Source organism: Rhinopithecus bieti, unplaced genomic scaffold (assembly GCF_001698545.2).
Source record: "Rhinopithecus bieti isolate Rb0 unplaced genomic scaffold, ASM169854v2 scaffold_7884, whole genome shotgun sequence".
NCBI classification, from domain to species: Eukaryota; Metazoa; Chordata; class Mammalia; order Primates; family Cercopithecidae; genus Rhinopithecus; species Rhinopithecus bieti.
The window spans coordinates 5,922,095-5,942,545 of record NW_016806331.1 but is presented as its reverse complement, the minus strand read 5'-3'; the positions used below and the strand labels follow the sequence as shown (position 1 = coordinate 5,942,545).

The following is a 20,451-nucleotide window of genomic DNA, read 5'->3' as shown; positions in this document are numbered from 1 at the left end:
TGAGACCTGTCTCTTAAAAATATGTGTGTGACAGCCAGGCATGGTGGTTCACACCTGTAATTCCAGCACTTTGGGAGGCTGAGGCTGGCGGATCAGGAGGTCAGGAGTTCGAGACCAACCTGACCAACATGGTGAAACCCTGTCTCTACTAAAAATATAAAAATTAGCCAGGAGTGATGGCGGGTGCCTGTAGTCCCAGCTACTCAGGAGGCTGAGGCAGGAGAATCGCTTGAACCCAGGATGAGGAGGTTGCAGTGAGCAGAGATCATACCACTGCACTCCAGCCTGAGTGACAGAGTGAGACAACGTTCTCAAAAAAAAAAAAAGTGTATGTCAGGGTGGGCACAGTGGCTCACACCTGTAATCTCAGCACTTTGGGAGGCCAAGGTGGGCAGATCACGAGGTCAGGAGCTTGAGAGTAGCTTGGCCAATATGGTGAAACCCTGTCTCTGCTAAAAATACAAAAAAAATTAGCTGGGTCTGGTGGCACACACCTGCAGTTCCAGCTATTTGGGAGGCTGAGGCAGAAGAATCACTTGAACCTGGGAGGCGAAGGTTGCAGTGAGCTATTGCGTCACTGTACTCCAGCCTGGGCAAAAGAGTGAGACTCAGTCTCAAAAAAGAAAAATAAAAAGTGGCCGGGCACAGTGGCTCACGCCTGTAATCCCAGCACTTTGGGAGGCCAAGGCAGGCGGATCATAAGGTCAGAAGTTCAAGACCAGCCTGGCCAATATGGTGAAACCCAGTCTCTACTAAAAATACAAAAATTAGCCGGGTGTGGTGGTATGTGCCTGTAGTCCCAGCTACTCAGGAGGCTGAGGCAGAAGCACTGCTTGAACCTGGGAGGTGGAGGTTGCAGTGAGCCAAGATTGTGCCACTGCACTCCAGCCTGGGCGACAGAGCGAGGCTCCGTCTCAAAAATAATAATAATAATAATAATAATAATAATAATAATAATGTGTGTGTCTTTTTGTGTGTGTGTGGAGACAAGATTTTAGGGAAAGCGAGGAAAAGCAGATGGAGTCAGACCTACCTGAATGTACTACGCACTGTGGTAGAGGTATGCTCCAAACACCAAAGGTTGAAGCAGGGGGTCACCATTCTAACTGGGGAGTCAAGAAAGGCTATATACAAAAAGTGGTCCTGGGGCTTGATCTTGAGGCCTTGTATAGGTGTTGTTGAGGCAAAAATAGAAGAGGAAAAGGCATTTCAGAAGGAAAAAACTGCATAATCAAAGCCGAGATCTATCAGAAGACACTGAAACAAGAAACATCAGATTTGGGGACAACGAGATTCAGAGATGTGAGGGCAGGGGTCAAAGATGAGGTATGGTCCAGACTGCATTGGCACAGGTGTAACATTCAGAAGGCCAGGCCGTCATCAGCGTGCACAGGTGATTGGGAAACAGATTTTCAGCCAGCAGTTTTGCTACACAAATGTGTGGAATTATGGCAGGCCATTTCTCCCTAACAATCAAACAGACGGGCCTGCATGACAGTCACACAGACAGGCATGCATAGCACTCCAGTTACACAGACAAATTTCCACAGCACTGCCTTAACACTCAGCAAATAATTAAACCTAGGGAAAACGGTGCCCAGACATCAAAGCTAGAAATGAAACATAATGGTCAGTAGGAGACTTGCATAGGCTTCTCCCTATCCTGGAGCAAGTCAAAATAATGGAAACAATCTCACTTTCCTAGTGCCAGGAGCCATCTTGGGTTGATGAAATCTGAGACAAGTCAAGGTAACAGAGGCAGCTGTCTGAATAGATTTATTGGAAAGTCTAAGGCAGCTCTTCAGACCAAGCAGTAACTGAAATAAGATAGAAATAATCACTCCAGGCCGGGCGCGGTGGCTCAAGCCTGTAATCCCAGCACTTTGGGAGGCCGAGGTGGGCGGATCACAAGGTCAGGAGATCGAGACCATCCTGGCTAACACGGTGAAACCCCGTCTCTACTAAAAATACAAAAAAACTAACCGGGCGAGGTGGCGGCACCTGTAGTCCCAGCTACTCGGGAGGCTGAGGCAGGAGAATGGCGTGAACCCGGGAGGCAGAGCTTGTAGTGAGCTGAGATCTGGCCACTGCACTCCAGCCTGGGTGACAGAGCGAGACTCCGTCTCAAAAAAAAAAAAAAAAAAAGAAATAATCACTCCAGCTGGGCACGGTGGCTCACGCCTGTAATCCCAGCACTTTGGGAGACTGAGGTGGGCAGATCACTTGAGGTCAGGGGTTTGAGACCAGCCTGGCCAACCTGGCGAAACCCCGTCTCTTCTAAAACTACAAAAATTAGCTGGACGTGGTGGCACGTGCCTGTAGTCCCAGTTACACGGGAGGCTGAGGCACAAGAATCGCTTAAACGCAGGAAGCAAAGGTTGCAGTGAGCCGAGATAGCGCCACTGCACTCCAGCCTGGGTAACAGAATGAGACTCTGTCTCAAAAAAAAAAAGAAAAGAAAAAGAAAAAAAGAAAGAATCATTCCATTACCACAGTAGATAGGCCTTGAAGATACTGGGACCCTCACAGCTTAATCGAACTTAGCAAGCATTTTTTTTGGCCTCTGACCTTCTAGTTGAAACAAAATTAGTTACTTACTGACTTAGGCAAATGCTATACTGCACACAGGCACATAACCCCAACCTATATAAGCACTAAGAAAATGGTATACTTTTGAGTTGGTCCAGTGGAATTATCTCCAACCTTCTCTCTGTATCTGGTTACAGTAATAAATTCCCTTCTTTCCTAGTTTGTCTGCTTCTCGTTATTGGGCCGTGAGAAAATGCAACCGGACCCAGCTCTTTCCGGGAAAAGAATGATTATTATTCTTTGGGTATTGGGCCGAACAATTTTTAAAACTTTAGGGGCCTTCTTGAACCCAGAACCAGGTTAATAAAAATGATAATGCTACACTCGAGTGCTTACTATCTCATTTCCCCAAAAATCCTATTAAGTAACGCAGCCCCCATTTACAGTTTAGGATCTTAAGGCTTAGAAAGGATAAGTGATCAGAGCCAGGAACACAGCTGTCAGTGGAGAGGCTTCCGTTTGGAGATCACTTGACTTCCCGGACAGCAATCCCAATCACTGCAGCCTGGCAGAGTGTTTTTTCTTTTTCTTTTCTTTTCTTTTCTTTTTTTTTTTGAGACAGAGTCTTGCTCTTCTGCCAGGCTGGAGTGCAGTGACACAATCTGGGGTCATGGTAACCTCCACCTCCTGAGTACCTGGGAGTACAGGCGCATGCCACCATGCCTGGCTAATTTTTTTTTTTTTTTTTTTTTTTGTATTTTAGTAGAGACGGGGTTTCACAATGTTGGCCAGGCTGGTCTCGATCTCCCGACTTCGTGATCCACCCGCCCTGGCCTCCCAAAGTGCTGGGATTACAGGCGTAAGCCACCACGCCCGGCCTAGCGTTTTTTCAAAATCTGTATCACGACCAATTAGTGGATCCTAAATGATAAGAAATTTTGTTTTTGTTTTTGAGACAGAGTTTTGCTCTTGTTGCCCAGGCTGAAGTGCAATGGCGCAATCTTGGATCACTGCAACCTCTGCCTCCTGGGTTCTCCTGCCTAAGCCTCCTGAGTAGCTGGGATTAGAGGCATGCACCACCATGCCCGGCTAATTTTGTATTTTTAAGAGAGACAGGTTTCTCCATATTGGTCAAGCTGGTCTCAAACTCCCGACCTCAGGTGATCTGCCTGCCTCGGTCTCCCAAAGTGCTGGGATTACAGCCGTGAGCCACTGCACCCAGACTTGTTTTTTCTTTTCTTTTTTTTTTTTTGAGATGGAGTCTTGCTCTGTCACCCAGGCTGGAGTGCAGTGGCATGATATCGGCTCACTGCAAGCTCCACTTCTCGGGTTCACGCCATTCTCCTGCTTCAGCCTCCCAAGTAACTGGGACTACAGGGGCCCGCCACCACACTCAGCTAATTTTTTTTTATTTTTTAGTAGAGACAGGGTTTCACTGTGTTAGCCAAGATGGTTTCAATCTCCTGACCTCTTGATCCGCCCACCTCAGCCTCCCAAAGTGCTGGGATTACAGGTGTGAGCCACTGCGCCCGATCATTTTGTTTTCTTTTAACACAGACTAGACAATATCAGAGCATACTGCACATATACTCATGAAACTTATGTTTCAGTTATATATGTATATGCTGTGTCATTAAGAAAAAGATGTTTCTTTTTTTTTTTTTTTTTTGACTGAAGCAATGTCATGATCTTGGCTCATTGCAAACTTTGTCTCCTGGGCTCAAGCAATTCTCCTGCCTCAGTCATCCGAGTAGCTGGGACTACAGGCATGCGCCACCATGCCCAGCTAATTTTTGTAATTTTAGTAGAGACAGGGTTTCACCATGTTGGCCAGGCTAGTCTGGAACTCCTGACCTCAAGTGATCTGCCTGCCTTGGCCTCCCAAAGTGCTGGGATTACAGGCATGAGGCCTGGGACAGAAAAATGTATTTCTTAATGTGAGTCTGTTGAAAACAGTTTTAAAGTGCTTGCTGTACTGTTCTTCTAGCAGTCCAAAGCAGCCTGGTTCTACTTTGGATCACAGCTACTAAGATTCTTCAAATTCAAATATACATTTCGAGACAAAGGCATCTCTGGATGCTAACCCAAATACTAAAATAAACAAGCAGCTGGGCGCGATGGCTCATGCCTGGAATCCTAGCACTTTGGGAAGCTGAGGCAGGTGGATCACCTGAGGTCAGGATTTCAAGACCAGCCTGACCAATATGGCAAAACCCCGTCTCTACTAAAAATGCAAAATTAGCTGGTGTGACGGTGCATGACTGTAATCCCAGCTACTTGGGAGGCTGAGACAGGAGAATCGCGTGAACCCAGGAGGCGGAGGTTGCAGTGAGTGGAGATTATGCCACTGCACTCCAGCCTGGGCAACAAGAACGAAACCCCATCTCAAAAATAAGTAAATAACATAAAATAAACAAGAAAGAAATTCCAAAGCCCTTAGGCCAAAAAGGTCACCCACCTCTCACAGCCCACAAAACCCCAAAGTTCCTAAAAATTACCCAGTGCTTCACTGTCTTCTAGGTTTTGCCTCTCTTCATTCTCCTAGAAAGTACAAACTGACTTCATTGCAGGTGATTATGCATCTGGGGGAAATGTGGACAAATCAGAAAGAAAAAGAAACATTAATAGAGCACCTATTAAGTGTTCCAAGCTTACCTGCCTTATCTCCAGGTGTAAATCCCCCGTACTTTCAGTCTTTGAATGGAGACAAACTCTAGAGCTTCCAGTTTTTTCCTGTTGTTAACGCATTTCCTTCTTTTCCAACTATTCCAGCAATTTTGCATTACTAAGGCAGCTCTACCACCTGCTAAGAAACCTACCCTTCCAGCTGGGCATGGTGGCTCACGCCTGTAATCCCAGCACTTTGGGAGGCCGAGGTGGGCAGATCACCTAAAGTCAGGAGTTCGAGACCAGCCTGACCAACATGGAGAAACCCCGTCTCTATTAAAAATACAAAGTTAGCCGGGCGTGGTGGCACATGCCTGTAATCCCAGCTACTCAGGAGGCTGAGGCAGGAGAATTAATTTGAACCCGGGAGGCAGAGGTTGTGATGAGCCAAGATCACGCCATTGCACTCCAGCTTGGGCAAAAAGAGTGAAACACCATCTCAAAAAAAAAAAAAAAAAAAAAAGAAGAAACCTACCCTTCCTATGGAGTACAACAGGATGTTGGGCCAACAACACCCCACAAACATTTGTTTTGTTTTGTTTTGAGACAGTCTCACTCCATCCCTAGGCTGGAGTGCAGTGGCGCGATCTCGGCTCACTGGAACCTCTGCCTCCCAGGTTCCAGCGATTCTTCTGCCTCAGCCTCTTTAGTAGCTGGGACTACAGGCGTGTGCCACCACACCCAGCTAATTTTTGTATTTTTAGCAGAGACAGGGTTTCACCATGTTGGCCAGGATGGTCTCCATCTCTTGACCTCGTGATCCACATGCCTCGGCCTCCCAAAGTACGGGGATTACAGGTGTGACCCACCGCACCCAGCCACAAACATTTATTTATTTCATTTTATTTTTTTGAGACAGAGTCTTGTTATGTTGCCCAAGCTGGAGTGCAGTGGCATAATCTCCACTCACTGCAATCTCTGCCTCCCAGGTTTAAGTGATTCTGCTGTCTCAGCCTCCTGAGTAGCTGGGATTACAGGCACACACCACCACACCTAATTTTTTTCTTTTTTTTTCTTTTCTTTATTTTTTTTTTTTTGAGACAGAGTTTTGCTCTTGTTGCCCAGGCTGGAGTGCAATGCCACGATCTCGGCTCAATGCAACCTCCATCTCCCAAGTTCAAGTGATTCTCCTGCCTCAGCCTCCCCAGTAGCTGGGATTACAGGCATGTGCAACCATGCCCGGCTAATTTTGTATTTTTAGTAGAGACAGGGTTTTACCATGTTGGTCGGGCTGGTCTCAAACTTCCGACTTCAGGTGATCTGCCCACCTCAGCCTCTCAAAGGACTGGGATTACAGGCGTGAGCCACCGTGCCAGGCCACCTGTCTAATTTTTGTATTTTTTAGTAGAGATGGGGTTTCACCATGTTGGCCAGGCTGCTCTCGAACTCCTGACCTCAAGTGATCTGCCCACCTTGGCTTCCCAAAATGCTGAAATTACAGGTGTGAGCCACCACACCCAGTTACATTTTTTCTTTTTTTTTTAGTTTTGTTTTATTTTTTGAGACAGGGTCTCACTCCGTCACCCAGGCTGGAGTGCAGTGGTGTAGTCTCGGCTCGCTGTAACCTCAGCCTCCTGGGCTCAAGCAACCACCAGCCTTGGTCTCCCAAAGTGCTTGGATTACAGGGGTGAACCACCGCATCTGCCCTCACAAACATTTAGAACAAGTACCACATCCAGGAGAAGGGCTGTGATCTTAGCTCTTCCCCGTCTGTGCCTAAAGCAGAGGGCTTTCCCTTGAGTGCTAGGAACCCCGTGGAATTATCTGCAAAATAATATGTGAATTTTTTCTGGGTCAGAGTTCACAGGTTTTATCTAATTGAGAGAACCTTCTCAGGAAAGGATCTGAGGAGCTGCGGAGCATCATGTGATCAAGGGCAGGGTCAAGGACTTGAGTGAAATGATTTGGAACAGCTGCAGCTGAAATGTGCCTGGGAGACGCCCATATGCTTGCATGCTTTTTTAGTGCCCTTCTGTGTATCTGGAATGCTCCCTCCAGGCTTTTTCTCCTTGCCTCTTAAAGCTTAGCTCAAATGCCACCAACTTTTCTGGGACACTCTCCTTGATACTGTTTCAAAGAAATCATTTCTTTTTCTCTGTTTATGTCTTTCCTTGTAAATCTCACTTGATTATAAATCACTTGAACCAAAGAAGAAATTTGCCGGCTGGGCACCATGGCTCACACCCGTAATCCCAGCACTTTGGGAAGCCGAGGAGGATGGATCACCTGAAGTCAGGAGTTTGAGACCAGCCTGACCAAAATGGTGAAACCCCGTCTCTACTAAAATAAAAAAATAGGGCCAGGCGCAGTGGCTCACGCCTGTAATCCCAGCACTTTGGGAGGCCGAGCCAGGCAGATCATCTGAGGTCAGGAGTTCAAGACCAGACTGGCCAACAAGGTGAAACCCCAGCTCTACTAAAAATACAAAAATGAGCAGGGCGTGGTGGCATGCATCTGCAATCCCAGCTACTCAGGAGGCTGAGGCAGAATTGCTTGAACCCAGGAGGCAGAGGTTGCAGTGAGCCAGGATCGCACCATTGTACTCCAGACTGGGCGACAAGAGTGGGACTCCGTCTAAAAAACATATATATATATATATATGTGTGTGTGTGTGTGTTTATATACGTATATATGTATATATATTAGTCCGGCTTAGTGAAATAGGGCAAAGGAAGCAATCAGGTATGCATTTATCTCATGTGTGCAGAAGGGTAACTGTGAGTTCTGTCTGTCCTTTGTCCACAAGCAGTCTCCTTGTGGGCAAATTGTGCAGGAGTACTGTAAGCTTTTTTTTTTTTTTAATCTTTGTAGCTATCTTATTTGTTATTCAGGAACAGAATGGAAGGCAGGCCAGGCATGGTGGCTCATGCCTGTAATCCCAGCACTTTGGGAGGCCAAGATGGGATGGATCACTTGAAGTCAGGAATTCAAGACCAGCCTGGTCAACATGGCAAAACCCTTTCTCTACCAAGAATACAAAAGTTAGCCGGGCATGGTGGTGTACACCTGTAATCCCAGCTACTCAGGAGGCTGAGGCAGGAGAACTGCTTGAACCCGGGAAGTGGAGGTTACAGTGAGTCCAGATTGCGCCACTGCACTCCAGCCTGGGCGACAGAGCGAGACTTTGTCTCAAAAATAAATAAATAAAACCAAGTACACAGTCCTGTCTCATAGAAGTCTCTCAAATACTTTAAAAAAAAAAAAAAAAAAGGACAGGAGGCAGGTTTGCCAGGCACAGTTCCAAGCTTGACCTTCCCTTTGGCTTCCCGAGGGGTCCCGAGGTTTATTTTCCTTTCACAAGTCTATGCTTAATATACACATAGCGCTACACTTGCACATTTTCCTCCTTTCCTTGACTTAGCTATGTGAACTTCAGTATGTAACTCAAACTTAACTAAAAATGCTTCACAAATATGAAGTGTTACTATTTTTGGAAGGAGAGGCAAGGCCTAGGCAAAAGTACTGTACTTTTAACTTTTATTTGGAACAGAGGTCTTGTCGGTGGCTCATGCCTGTAATCCCAACACTTTGGGAGGCCGAGGTGAGCGGATCACGAGGTCAGAAGATCGAGACCATCCTGGCTAACACAGTGAAACCCTGTCTCTACTAAAAATACAAAAAAATCAGCCAGGCGTGGCAGTGGGAACCTGTAGTCCCAGCTACTCAGGAGGCTGAGGCAGGAGAATGCCATGAACCCAGGAGGCGGAGTTTGCAGTGAACCGAGATCATGCCACTGCATGCCAGCCTGGGCGACAGAGTGAGACTCCATCTCAAAAAAAATAAAAATAAAAAAAGAACAGAGGTCTCTTGGACTCTTAGTCCCAGGCTTGACTATTTTGTGCCACTGGGAGTACTCCCTTTCCTCTTCTTCACACCATCAGGAAAGGCAGGCCGAGAGTTACACTGCTTGACTCTGCCATGGTCTATCCCACAGGTGATCACTTACTCCAGTCGTCACGTCTACAATAACTTGACTGAGGAACAGAAGGGCCGAGTCGCCTTTGCTTCCAATTTCCTGGCAGGAGACGCCTCCTTGCAGATTGAACCTCTGAAGCCCAGTGATGAGGGCCGGTACACCTGTAAGGTTAAGAATTCAGGGCGCTACGTGTGGAGCCATGTCATCTTAAAAGTCTTAGGTAAGATAGGATGCCAAAGTGAATGTCTACAGCTTATTTCTAAGGTATCTAAGAGGGATAGTCATATGCATCACGGTGGTACAAAAGTTCATGTTCAGTACTTTGTATTATACATTCAGAAGTCACCTCATCCAGTTCCCTGGGAAGAAATGTGTATCTTCTGTATTATAGCCATAATAAAAAATGAAAATATAAGAGCAATTTTCCATAGTTGTCCATTACAAAACATAAATATTCTCTAATATTTAAGTGGGATCTTCATATTTAAGTCTCTCAGATATGATTCAAATTCACTTCTGTTTTTTGACAGCAAGAGCTACTAAGTTCTACTTAATTGCTTCCAAATTAATACACTGCTGTATCAGCAAAACCATGCTCAACTTTCCTAAAGTGTCCAATAATAATGTGTCTTCTTTGAGAAGTAATGAGGCAGCCTCTGACCCAAAAATTACAACAGCACCACTGGAGTTGGGGGTATGTGTGCTTAGGGGATAGCGGTGGATGTTTTTCTGGGGGTAGTGTAAAGCAAGGCTAGTTGAATCCCCACTCAAAAGTTGACCAAAACGGATGGCTGGAGAAGCAACTCAATAGGACATAATTTTTCCATTGAATCTGGTGTTTGGGGATCTTTGAATCGTTACACTTTTGCTTGGTGGTGTTGTTGCCAGTGAGACCATCCAAGCCCAAGTGTGAGCTGGAAGGAGAGCTGACAGAAGGAAGTGACCTGACTTTGCAGTGTGAGTCATCCTCTGGCACAGAGCCGATTGTGTATTACTGGCAGCGAATCCGGGAGAAGGAGGGAGAGGATGAACGTCTGCCTCCCAAATCTAGGATTGGTAAGTCATCTTCCTACCAATCTATTGAGCCAACAAAACAGTCCTCTATCCATGAGCTCTAAATCAGCTTTGTCAGCAATTCACTGTGTGACCTGAAATACTCTGCTGAACCTCCTGAACTTCCATTTTTAAAATCCATTAACTAGAACAGAAAATCTGTCTTTCCTTTCCTCAAATGACATGTAACAGCAGTAAAAGAGATTAGAAGAAATGTACTACATACATCCACTGTATCTAAATATTATGTTTAGTATCCTTTAAATGGTCACAATCTTTTGTAACTTTTGAGGATGTGCTACAACTTAAAAAAAAAGGTTTATCTTTATTCTCATGTTCCCAAAGCATATCTTTTCCATCATTTCATTCTTATCAAATAGTATTACAGAATCTCAGGTCAATGACAAAGTAAAAAATAAATACAGATACCATCACTAAAGGGATTTACAGTCATTCTTTCTGCTTGTGCAGACTACAACCACCCTGGGCGAGTTCTGCTACAGAATCTTACCATGTCCTCCTCTGGACTCTACCAGTGCACAGCAGGCAACGAAGCTGGGAAGGAAAGCTGTGTGGTGCGAGTAACTGTACAGTGTAAGCATCCAAAGGGGTTTTAGTTTCATTTTTTTGTTTGGTTTTGCATTGTAGATCAATGTTAAGACATTCTAATCATGAGTAAGAGTAAGGTTAAGGTCAAAATCTTTATCTCCAGAAGGATATGGCTATCACCAAAAGAAATTCAGTAGTTGCAAAGACCACTCAACAATTGACTGGTCAGGCACAGTGGCTCATGCCTGTAATCCCAGCACTTTGGGAGGCCCAAGTGGGCAGATCTGTTGAGGTCAGGAGTTCGAGACCAGCCTGGCCAACACGGTGAAACCCCATTTCTACTAAAATACAAAAATTAGCTGGGTATGGTGGTGGGCACCTATAATCTCAGCTACTCAGGAGGTTGAGGCAGGAAAATCGCCTGAACCTGGGAGACAGAGGTTGCAGTGAGCCAAGATCATGCCACTGCACTCCAGTCTGGGCGACAGACCGAGACTCCCTCTCAAAAAAAAAAAAAACCAGCCAGGCATGGCGGCTCACGCCTGTAATCCCAGCGCTTTGGGAGGCCAAGGTGGGCAGATAACTTGAAGTCAGGAGTTCGAGACCAGCCTGACCAACATGGTGAAACCCCATCTCTACTAAAAATAGAAAATTAGCTGGGCGTGGTGGCACATGCCTATAATCCCAGCTACTTGGGAGGCTGAGGCAGGAGAGTCGCTTGAACCTGGGAGGTGGAGGTTGCAGTGAGCCTAGACTGTACTGCTGCACTCCAGCCTGGGCGACAAGAGGAAAACTCCATCCCAAAAAAAAAAAAAAAAAAGAGGTACACCTTCATTCTCCTCTTTTTGAGTATGATCTGAACTTAGTGACTCACTTCTGATGAATATAATGCAGCAGAAGTGATGGTATGCTGCATCTGCAAAAGCACTGCAGCTCGCTTTCTTAGATGTTAGATCTCTTAGATCTCAGATCACTCAGATCCTCTCTTAGATCACTCACTTTATGGGAAGCCAGCTGCTTTAAGAGCCTTATATAGAGGCCCACTTTTTTTGTTTTGTTGTTTTGTTTTGTTTTTTTCAGACGAAGTCTCACTCTTTCACCCAGGCTGGAGTGCAGTGGCGTGATCTCAGCTCACTGCAAGCTCCGCCTCCTGCGTTCACACCATTCTCCTGCCTCAGCCTCCTGAGTAGCTGGGACTACAGGCACCCACCACCACGCCAGGCTAATTTTTTGTATTTTTAGTAGAGATGGGGTTTCACCATGTTAACCAGGATGGTCTTGATCTCCTGACCTCGTGATCCACCCGCCTCAGCCTCCCAAAGTGCTGGGATTACAGGCATGAGCCACCACACCTGGCCTGACTGTTGTGTTTCTAAGAAAAGTTATCTGAAACTTGGAAATAGACAAGAGAAGTACAGAGCTGAGAAAAAAAATCACCCTTTTAATTTTAAGCTATCAGTTTAGTAAATATAAAAACTGTAGAATCGATATTAGAAAGGTTATGAGGAAACACGTTCTTTTACATTTTTGACTAACATATACACTGGGAGCACAATTTAGCTTTATCTATAGATTTCTGAGGGGTAAAATACATTAAAGTAAAACTTACACAAAGAAGAAGGATAAGTGTACAACCTGATAGATTTTTTTTCTTTTTTGAGACAGAGTTTCGCTCTTGTTGCTTAGGCTGGAGTGCAATGGCATAATCTGGGCTCACCGCAACCTTCACCTTCCAGGTTCAAGTGATTCTTCTGCCTCAGCCTCCCGAGTAGTGCTTGCGCCACTACGCCCAGCTAATTTTGCATTTTTAGTAGAGATGGGGTTTTTCCATGTTGGTCAGGCTGGTCTTGAACTGACCTCAGGTGATCCGCCCACCTCAGCCTCCCAAAGTGCTGGGATTACAGGTGTGACCCACAGCGCCCGGCCGACAACTTGATAGATTTTCAAAAGTGAAGATAACTGTGTAACCAGTATCATGATTAAGAACCTGTTTCTGGCCAGGCACGGTGGCTCATGCCTGTAATCCTAGCACTCTGGGAGGCCAAGCTGGGCGCATCACATGAGGTCAGGAGTTTGAGACCAGCCTGACCAACATGCCAAAACCCCAGCTCTACTAAAAATACAAAACTTAGCCGGGCAAGGTGGTGCACACCTGTAATCCCAGCTACTCCGGAGGCTGAGGTAGGAAAATCACTTGAATCTGGGAGGTAGAAGTTGCAGTGAGCCAAGATCGTGCCACTGCACTCCAGCCTGGGCAACAGAGTGAGACTCTGCCTCAAAAAAATAGAACCTGTTTCTAACTCCTGCTACCTCTCCATAATCCAGGTTTCTAACTTTATGGATTACTTTTCCTATCTCAAAACTTTAAATAAATGGAATCATTCCATTGTGTCTGGTTTCTTTCATTCCCCATTATATTTTTGAGACTCATCATTGTTGTTGCTTATAGCTAGAGTATGTTATTTTTCATTGTTTTAGGGTATTTCATTGTATAACTATACAATTAGTCATTCATTTTATTTCAGATGTGTAAGTGCATTCCATTTTATCCAGCAATATTCTGTGAACTTATCTTTTAGATACATGCCCCAGGTGTCCGAATACATATGGAAAATAATGATATTTATATATATTTTTTTTTTTTTTTTTTTTTTTTTTTTTTGAGCCGGAGTTTCACTCTTGTTGCACAGGCTGGAGTGCAATGGTGTGATCTTGGCTCACTGCAACCTCCGTCTCCCAGGTTCAAGAGCTTCTCCTGCCTCAGCCTCCTGAGCAGCTGGGATTACAGGCCCACGCACCACGCCCAGCTGATTTTTGTATTTTCAGTAGAGACAGGGTCTTGCCACGTTCGCCAGGCTGGTCTCGAACTCCTGGCATCAAGTGATCCATCCGCCTCAGCTTCCCAAAGTGCTGGGAGTACAGGCATGAGCCACAGCACCCAGAGATATATTATTTTCAATTGTGAAAAATTGAAAGCGACCTAAATTTCCATTAACAGATAATCCATCTAGATTATGTGTCCTGGAGCTGGGGCAGTGGGGAAAACAGCATTCTCTATTCGAAATTACTCAGGTAAAATAACTCCATTCCTTTGAGACCTTAAATAAAAATATCCAAAGTCCAATTTCTTTAAAAAATAAAATTTTGGCTGGGCACGTGACTCACGACTGTAACCCCAACACTTTTTTTTTTTTTTTTTTGAGCCGGAGTTTCACTCTTGTTGCACAGGCTGGAGTGCAATGGTGTGATCTTGGCTCACTGCAACCTCCGTCTCCCAGGTTCAAGAGCTTCTCCTGCCTCAGCCTCCTGAGCAGCTGGGATTACAGGCCCACGCACCACGCCCAGCTGATTTTGTATTTTCAGTAGAGACAGGGTCTTGCCACGTTCGCCAGGCTGGTCTCGAACTCCTGGCATCAAGTGATCCATCCGCCTCAGCTTCCCAAAGTGCTGGGAGTACAGGCATGAGCCACAGCACCCAGAGATATATTATTTTCAATTGTGAAAATTGAAAGCGACCTAAATTTCCATTAACAGATAATCCATCTAGATTATGTGTCCTGGAGCTGGGGCAGTGGGGAAAACAGCATTCTCTATTCGAAATTACTCAGGTAAAATAACTCCATTCCTTTGAGACCTTAAATAAAATATCCAAAGTCCAATTTCTTTAAAAAATAAAATTTTGGCTGGGCACGTGACTCACGACTGTAACCCCAACACTTTGATGGAGATGGGCGCATCACCTGAGGTCAGGAGTTTGAGACCAGCCTGACCAACATGGATAACTCCCGTCTCTACTAAAAACACAAAATTAGCCAGGCGTGGTGGCGCATGCCTGTAATCCCAGCTACTCAGAAGGTTGAGGCAGAAGAATCGCTTGAACCCGGGAGGCAGAGGTTGCGGTGAGCCGAGATCGCGCCATTGCACTCCAGCCTGGGCAACAAGAGCGAAACTCTGCCTTAAAATTAAATAAATAATTATATCATTTTGTTTTAATAAGAATAAATAGGCTGGGTGCAGTGGCTCACACGTGAAATCCCAGCACTTTGGGAGGCCAAGGCAGGTGGATCACCTGAGGTCAGGAGTTCGAAACCAGCCTGGCTGACATGGTGAAACCCCGTCTCTACTAAAAGTATAATAATTAGCTGGCCATGGTGGTGCGTGCCTGTAATCCCAGCTACTCAGGAAACTGAGGCAGGAGAATCACTTGAACCGGGGATGCGGAGCTTGCAGTGAGCCGAGATCACGCCATTGCACTCTAACCTGGGCAACAACAGCGAAACTCCGTCTCAAAAAAAAAAAAAAAGAATAAATAGCAAATTCTGTTGGTTATACTTCCAAAATATAGGCAACACCCATGTACTTGTTTCTATATACGTTACTTTCATCCTAGCCTAAGCCATCATCATCTTTAGCCTGCACTATTATAAGCCTCCTAGCCAATGTCCCTGCTTTCTTTCCTACTTCTCCACTATTTATTTTCCCTAGAGCAGCCATAGTGTACTGTCTCAGATACAATTCGGATTGTGTTACTCTTTTATTCCTCTCACATTAAAATCTTTGCCATGGCCTACGTGGGCTGGTCCTTTCCTGTCTCTCTGACCTCATCTCCCTCTACTCTTCCTTGCTCACTATGCTCCAGACCCACTCACATTAATTGTACTTGCTATTTTCTGCCTGGAATGCTCTGTCCCTAGATAATCACAAGATCACCCATTATATCATGTACGCCTCAACTCAAATGTCACCTCCTCAAAGTCTTGATTACCCAAACTTAAGTGGTATCCCTCCATGACCCCTCTAAAGTTCACTCATCCAATTTCGCCTTCATGGAATTTATCCATTATCTGAAATTATCTTTATTTACCTGTTTATTATCTGTTTTCCCCTTCTGGAATGAAAACTCTACAAAAGCAGAAAACTCGCCGGTCTTCAACAATGCCTACAACTGTGCCTGGCTCAGGGTAGGCACTGAAATAAATATTTGGTATATGAAAGAGTGTGTATTACTAAACTGCAAATCATCTTTACCTTAACTTCTGAAATTCTAGGATCCAATGTCAAATTCCACAGAGTCTAACATTATAAGTTATATTCCTTTTTTAAAAATCAACTTTTATTCTACTCAATTTTTTTTTTTTTTTTTTGAGACAGTCTTGCTGGAGTGCAGTAGCATGATTTCAGCTCACTACAACCTCTGCCTTCCAGGTTCAAGCGATTCTTCTGCCTCAGCCTCCCGAATAGCTGGGATTATAGGCTTGCGCCACCATGCCCAAATAATTTTTGTATTTTTAGTAGAGACGCAGTTTTGCCATGTTGGCCAGGCCAGTCTCGAACTCCTGACCTTAAGTGATCCGCCCACATCAGCCTCCTGAAGTGCTGGGATTACAGGCGTGAGGCACTGTGCCTGGCCAAAAAATTTTTCTTACATTCCCTTTTATATGACAGGTGGGAGAAGGGAGATGTTAGAGAAAACAGGGTAAGTCGGTAGAGCCAGAGGAATGCCCAAATGTTATCCTATTAAGGCCGACAAATCTTCAGACATGGTATGATTACTCTCCTAGCCCAGTTTTATCATCTGAACTCACCCAGACTTACTAAAACATGGCCACTTGGTCGGGCACGGTGGCTCACTCCTGTAATCCCAACACTTTGGGAGGCCAAGGCGGGCGGATCACGAGGTCAGGAGACTGAGACCAACTTGGCGAACACGGTGAAACCCCATCTCTACCAAAAATAGAAAAAAATTAGCGGGGCATGGTGGCGGGCGCCTGTAGTCCCAGCTACTTGGGAGGCTGAGGCAGGAGAATGGAGTGAAGCCGGGAGGCGGAGCTTGCAGTGCGCCGAGATCGAGTCACTCACTCCAGCCTGGGGGAGAGTGAGACTCCGTCTCAAAAAACAAACAAAAAAAACCAAAAAAATAAAACCTGGTCACTTGCTGGCAAAATCTGTGTGATTCAGCAACTACAACTGCAAATATATCAAGAGGGCTGGTCATACAATAAGAGAGGAGAACGCAGTACTACTCATGAAGAGAAAGACCTGGAGGCCGGCGCGGTGGCTCACGCCTGTAATCCCAGCACTTTGGGAGGCTGAGACGGGCAGATCACCTGAGGTCGGGAGTTTGCGACCAGCCTGACCAACACAGAGAAACATTGTCTCTCCTAAAAATACAAAACTAGCCGGGTGGTGCATGCCTATAATCCCAGCTACTCAAGAGATTGAGGCAGGAGAATCACTTGAATCTAGGAGGTGGAGGTTGCCGTGAGCCGAGATCGCGCCATTGCATCCCAGCCTGGGCAACAAGAGCAAAACTCTGTCTCAGAAAAAAAAAAAAAAGACCTGGAAATAATCATTCTGTCCAGAGCTTATTTTTTTTTTTTTTTTTTTTTTTTTTTTGAGTCCATGTATTTCCTAGCTTATGTTTGGTTTTACTTGTGCTTTTGCTTCTGAGAAAATAGATGTACAAAGCATCGGCATGGTTGCAGGAGCAGTGACAGGCATAGTGGCTGGAGCTCTGCTGATTTTCCTCTTGGTGTGGCTGCTAATCCGAAGGAAAGACAAAGAAAGATATGAGGAAGAAGAGAGACCTAATGAAATTCGGTAAACCTCTCAAATCCCCACTTTTATGGGGCTTCTGTTTTAGGGCCAGCACTATAGTGACCAGTCAACATAAATGTTCCCCGTTTTCTCTTAACCATAAATTCGTTAAAAGGATTATCCTGGTAGGTAAGAAGTTCCAGCCTAGGGACAGAATGTATGGTTTACCTGGACTTTATTGTGAAACTGTCTTACCCTCAACAAACACTTAAAAGTTAAATTAGGCTGGGCGTGCATGGTAGCTCATGCCTGTAATCCCAGCACTTTGGGAGGCCGAGGCGGGAGGATTATTTAAGGCCAGGAGTTTGAAACCAGCCTGGTCAACATAGTTAGACTCCATCTTTACAAAAGAAAAAAAAAAGGAAAGGGCTGCGCGTAGTGGCTCACGGCTGTAATCTCAGCACTCTGAGAAGCCGAGGCGGGTGGATCACGAGGTCACGAGATCGAGACCATCCTGGCTAACAGGATGAAACCCCATCTCTACTAAAAATACAAAAAATTAGCCGGGCGTGGTGGCGGGCTCCTGTAGTCCCAGCTACTCGGGAGGCTGAGGCAGGAGAAAGGCATGAACTCGGGAGGCAGAGCTTGCAGTGAGCTGAGATCACACCACTGCACTCCAGCCTGGGCTAAAAAAAGCAAGACTCCGTCTCAAAAACATAAAAAAAAAAATAATAAAATAACCAGGCATGGTGGCCCATGCTTGTGGTCCCAGCTACTCGAGAGGCTGAGATAGGAGGATGACTTTGGCCCAGGAGTTTGAGGGCACAGTGAGCCATGATTGCACCTCTGTACTCCAGCCTGGGTGACAAAGCAAGAGCATGTCTCAGAGAAAAAAAAAAAGTATGTGTGTATGTGTGTATATATATACACACACACATACATACATACATAAAACAGTTCAATTTACATTACTTCTGATTCACTTCTACTCATAATGGGCAATGAAGAATGGGCATAGCCTATAGGCCATGAAAGGGTTTATGCAGACAAACCGTGAATCAGAAGGAGTGCTGTCTAGACCATCTCAATGGTAAGATCCTGTCCTCCCAGTATAATAGAGTTGACCTGTAGGCTAACAAAATATACATTTGCGTGAGCCAAGCATTAAGTCTTAAGATACGAGGAAGTATCTATGTCTAAATGGTTGCCTTCTGATGGTATTACCTGAGGTTTACAGCTTGGGAAGCCTCAGAAGGAAGCAATCATAGTGGAAGCAATCACAGATCTGCCACTGTTTAAAGTTTATCTTTGCTGTTTTTTCTCTTCAGAGAAGATGCTGAAGCTCCGAAAGCCCGTCTTGTGAAACCCAGCTCCTCTTCCTCAGGCTCTCGGAGCTCACGCTCTGGTTCTTCCTCCACTCGCTCCACAGCAAATAGTGCCTCACGCAGCCAGCGGACACTGTCAACTGATGCAGCACCCCAGCCAGGGCTGGCCACCCAGGCATACAGCCTAGTGGGGCCAGAGGTGAAAGGTTCTGAACCAAAGAAAGTCCACCATACTACCATGACCAAAGCAGAAACCACACCCAGCATGACCCCCAGCCAGAGCAGAGCCTTCCAAACGGTCTGAATTAGAATGGACTTGACTCCCACATTTTCCTAGGAGTCAGGGTCTCTGGACTCTTCTCGTCTTTGGAGCTCAAGTCACCAGCCACACAACCCCCTCGAACCAGATGAGAGGTTATTTAAGTAGCAGTGAGCATTGCACAGAAGAGATTCAGATAAGCACTTTTCTTGTATGATACCAAACAAGCAAAAGGATGTAAGCTGATTCATCTCCAAAAAGGCATCTCATTGTGCCTTTAGACCAGAGTAAGGGAAAGCAGGAGTCCAAATCTATTTGTTGACCAGGACCTGTGGTGAGAAGGTTGCGTAAAGGTGAGGTGAATATACCTAAAACTTTTCACGTGGGATATTTTGTATCAGTGCTTTCATTCACAACTTTCAAGAGGAAATGGGAGGCTGTTTGTAAATTTTCTATGCATTTCTGCAAACTTATTGGATTACTGCAATTATTCAGACAGTCAAGCAGAACCCACAGCCTTATTACACCTGTCTGCACCATGTACTGAGCTAACCACTTCTAAGAAACTCCAAAAAAGGAAACATGTGTCTTCCATTCTGACTTAACTTCATTTGTCCTAAAGTTTGGATATTCATTTCAAGGGGAGTTGTAATAGTGGGAGATGGAGAAGAGTGAATGAGTTTCTCCCACTCTATACTTATCTCACCACTTGTATTGAGCCCAAAATAACCGAAAGGAGACGAAAATTTATGACAAAGGATTGTGAAGAGCTTTCCATCTTCAATATGTTATGAGGATTGGTGACAAACATTAGAAATATATAATGGAGCAACTGTGGATTTTCCCTCAAATCAAATGCCTCTAAGGACTTTCCTGCTAGATATTTCTGGAAGGAGAAAATACAACATGTCATTTATCAACGTCCTTAGAAAGGATTCTTCCAGAGAAAAAGGGATCTACGAATGCTGAAAGAGTAACCAACATACCATTATAGTCTATTCTTTCTGAGAACATGTGAAACCAGAATTGCAAGACTGGGTGGACTAGAAAGGGAGATTAGATCAAACTTCTCTTAATATGTCAAGGAAGGTAGCTGGGCATGGTGCCAGGCACCTGTAGGAAAATCCAGCAGGTGGAGGTTGCAGTGAGACAAGATTGTGCCATTGCACTCCAGCCTGGGTGACAGAGCGAGACTCCATCTCCAAAAAAAAAAAAAAAAAGTCAAGGAAGGATAAAAGGAAGTTCAGTATTGTACCACACTTGGAACTTCCTCCATTTCTTCCATTTTAGAAGGATGTGAACCTGGAACTTCTGATGATTCTAAGCCTTAAATTACCAAAAAGATCAGGGACTGCCAATGCTTCTAATGGCACTCCAAGTATATGCCATAATCATTCCATCCTAAAAGTGAAAAATGAGAGAAATTCAGTATTTTCCCAGGCTCAGCCTCCAGAAGTCTAGCTCTGGACTGGAAGAAAAGGGAACTAATATTTAGGGAAGAGATGAGAATAATTAGTGGGTGGCAGGAGAGGGCTGAGCTAGTGTCTGCTAACATTTTAGTTATCAGTATCTTGGAAAGAATTAGCAAAAATAATTCACCAGGATAGCTGCTGAAG

General features: G+C 45.1%; 1 protein-coding gene and 1 long non-coding RNA gene across 6 annotated transcripts in view; one reads left to right on the top strand and one right to left on the bottom strand.

Annotated features, from left to right (window-relative positions):
- The window catches only part of CLMP (CXADR like cell adhesion molecule), a 133,887-nt gene extending 113,850 nt beyond the window's left edge, over nt 1-20,037 (top strand). For all 5 annotated transcript variants that reach the window (XM_017875621.1, XM_017875619.1, XM_017875620.1 and 2 more), the window contains 5 exons: nt 9,131-9,332; nt 10,001-10,168; nt 10,637-10,759; nt 17,173-17,314; nt 18,580-20,037. In XM_017875621.1, the coding sequence (XP_017731110.1) occupies nt 9,131-9,332; nt 10,001-10,168; nt 10,637-10,759; nt 17,173-17,314; nt 18,580-18,880 (936 nt within the window). In that variant the 3' untranslated portion in view covers nt 18,881-20,037. The remainder of the gene's footprint in view (nt 1-9,130; nt 9,333-10,000; nt 10,169-10,636; nt 10,760-17,172; nt 17,315-18,579) is intronic.
- The window catches only part of LOC108531956 (uncharacterized), a 33,054-nt gene that overhangs the window by 3,882 nt on the left and 8,721 nt on the right, over nt 1-20,451 (bottom strand). The window contains exons 2-3 of the long non-coding RNA XR_001886321.1: nt 9,143-9,273; nt 5,028-5,111 (exon numbers count right to left, since the gene is read on the bottom strand). This is a non-coding gene — a long non-coding RNA (uncharacterized LOC108531956). The remainder of the gene's footprint in view (nt 1-5,027; nt 5,112-9,142; nt 9,274-20,451) is intronic.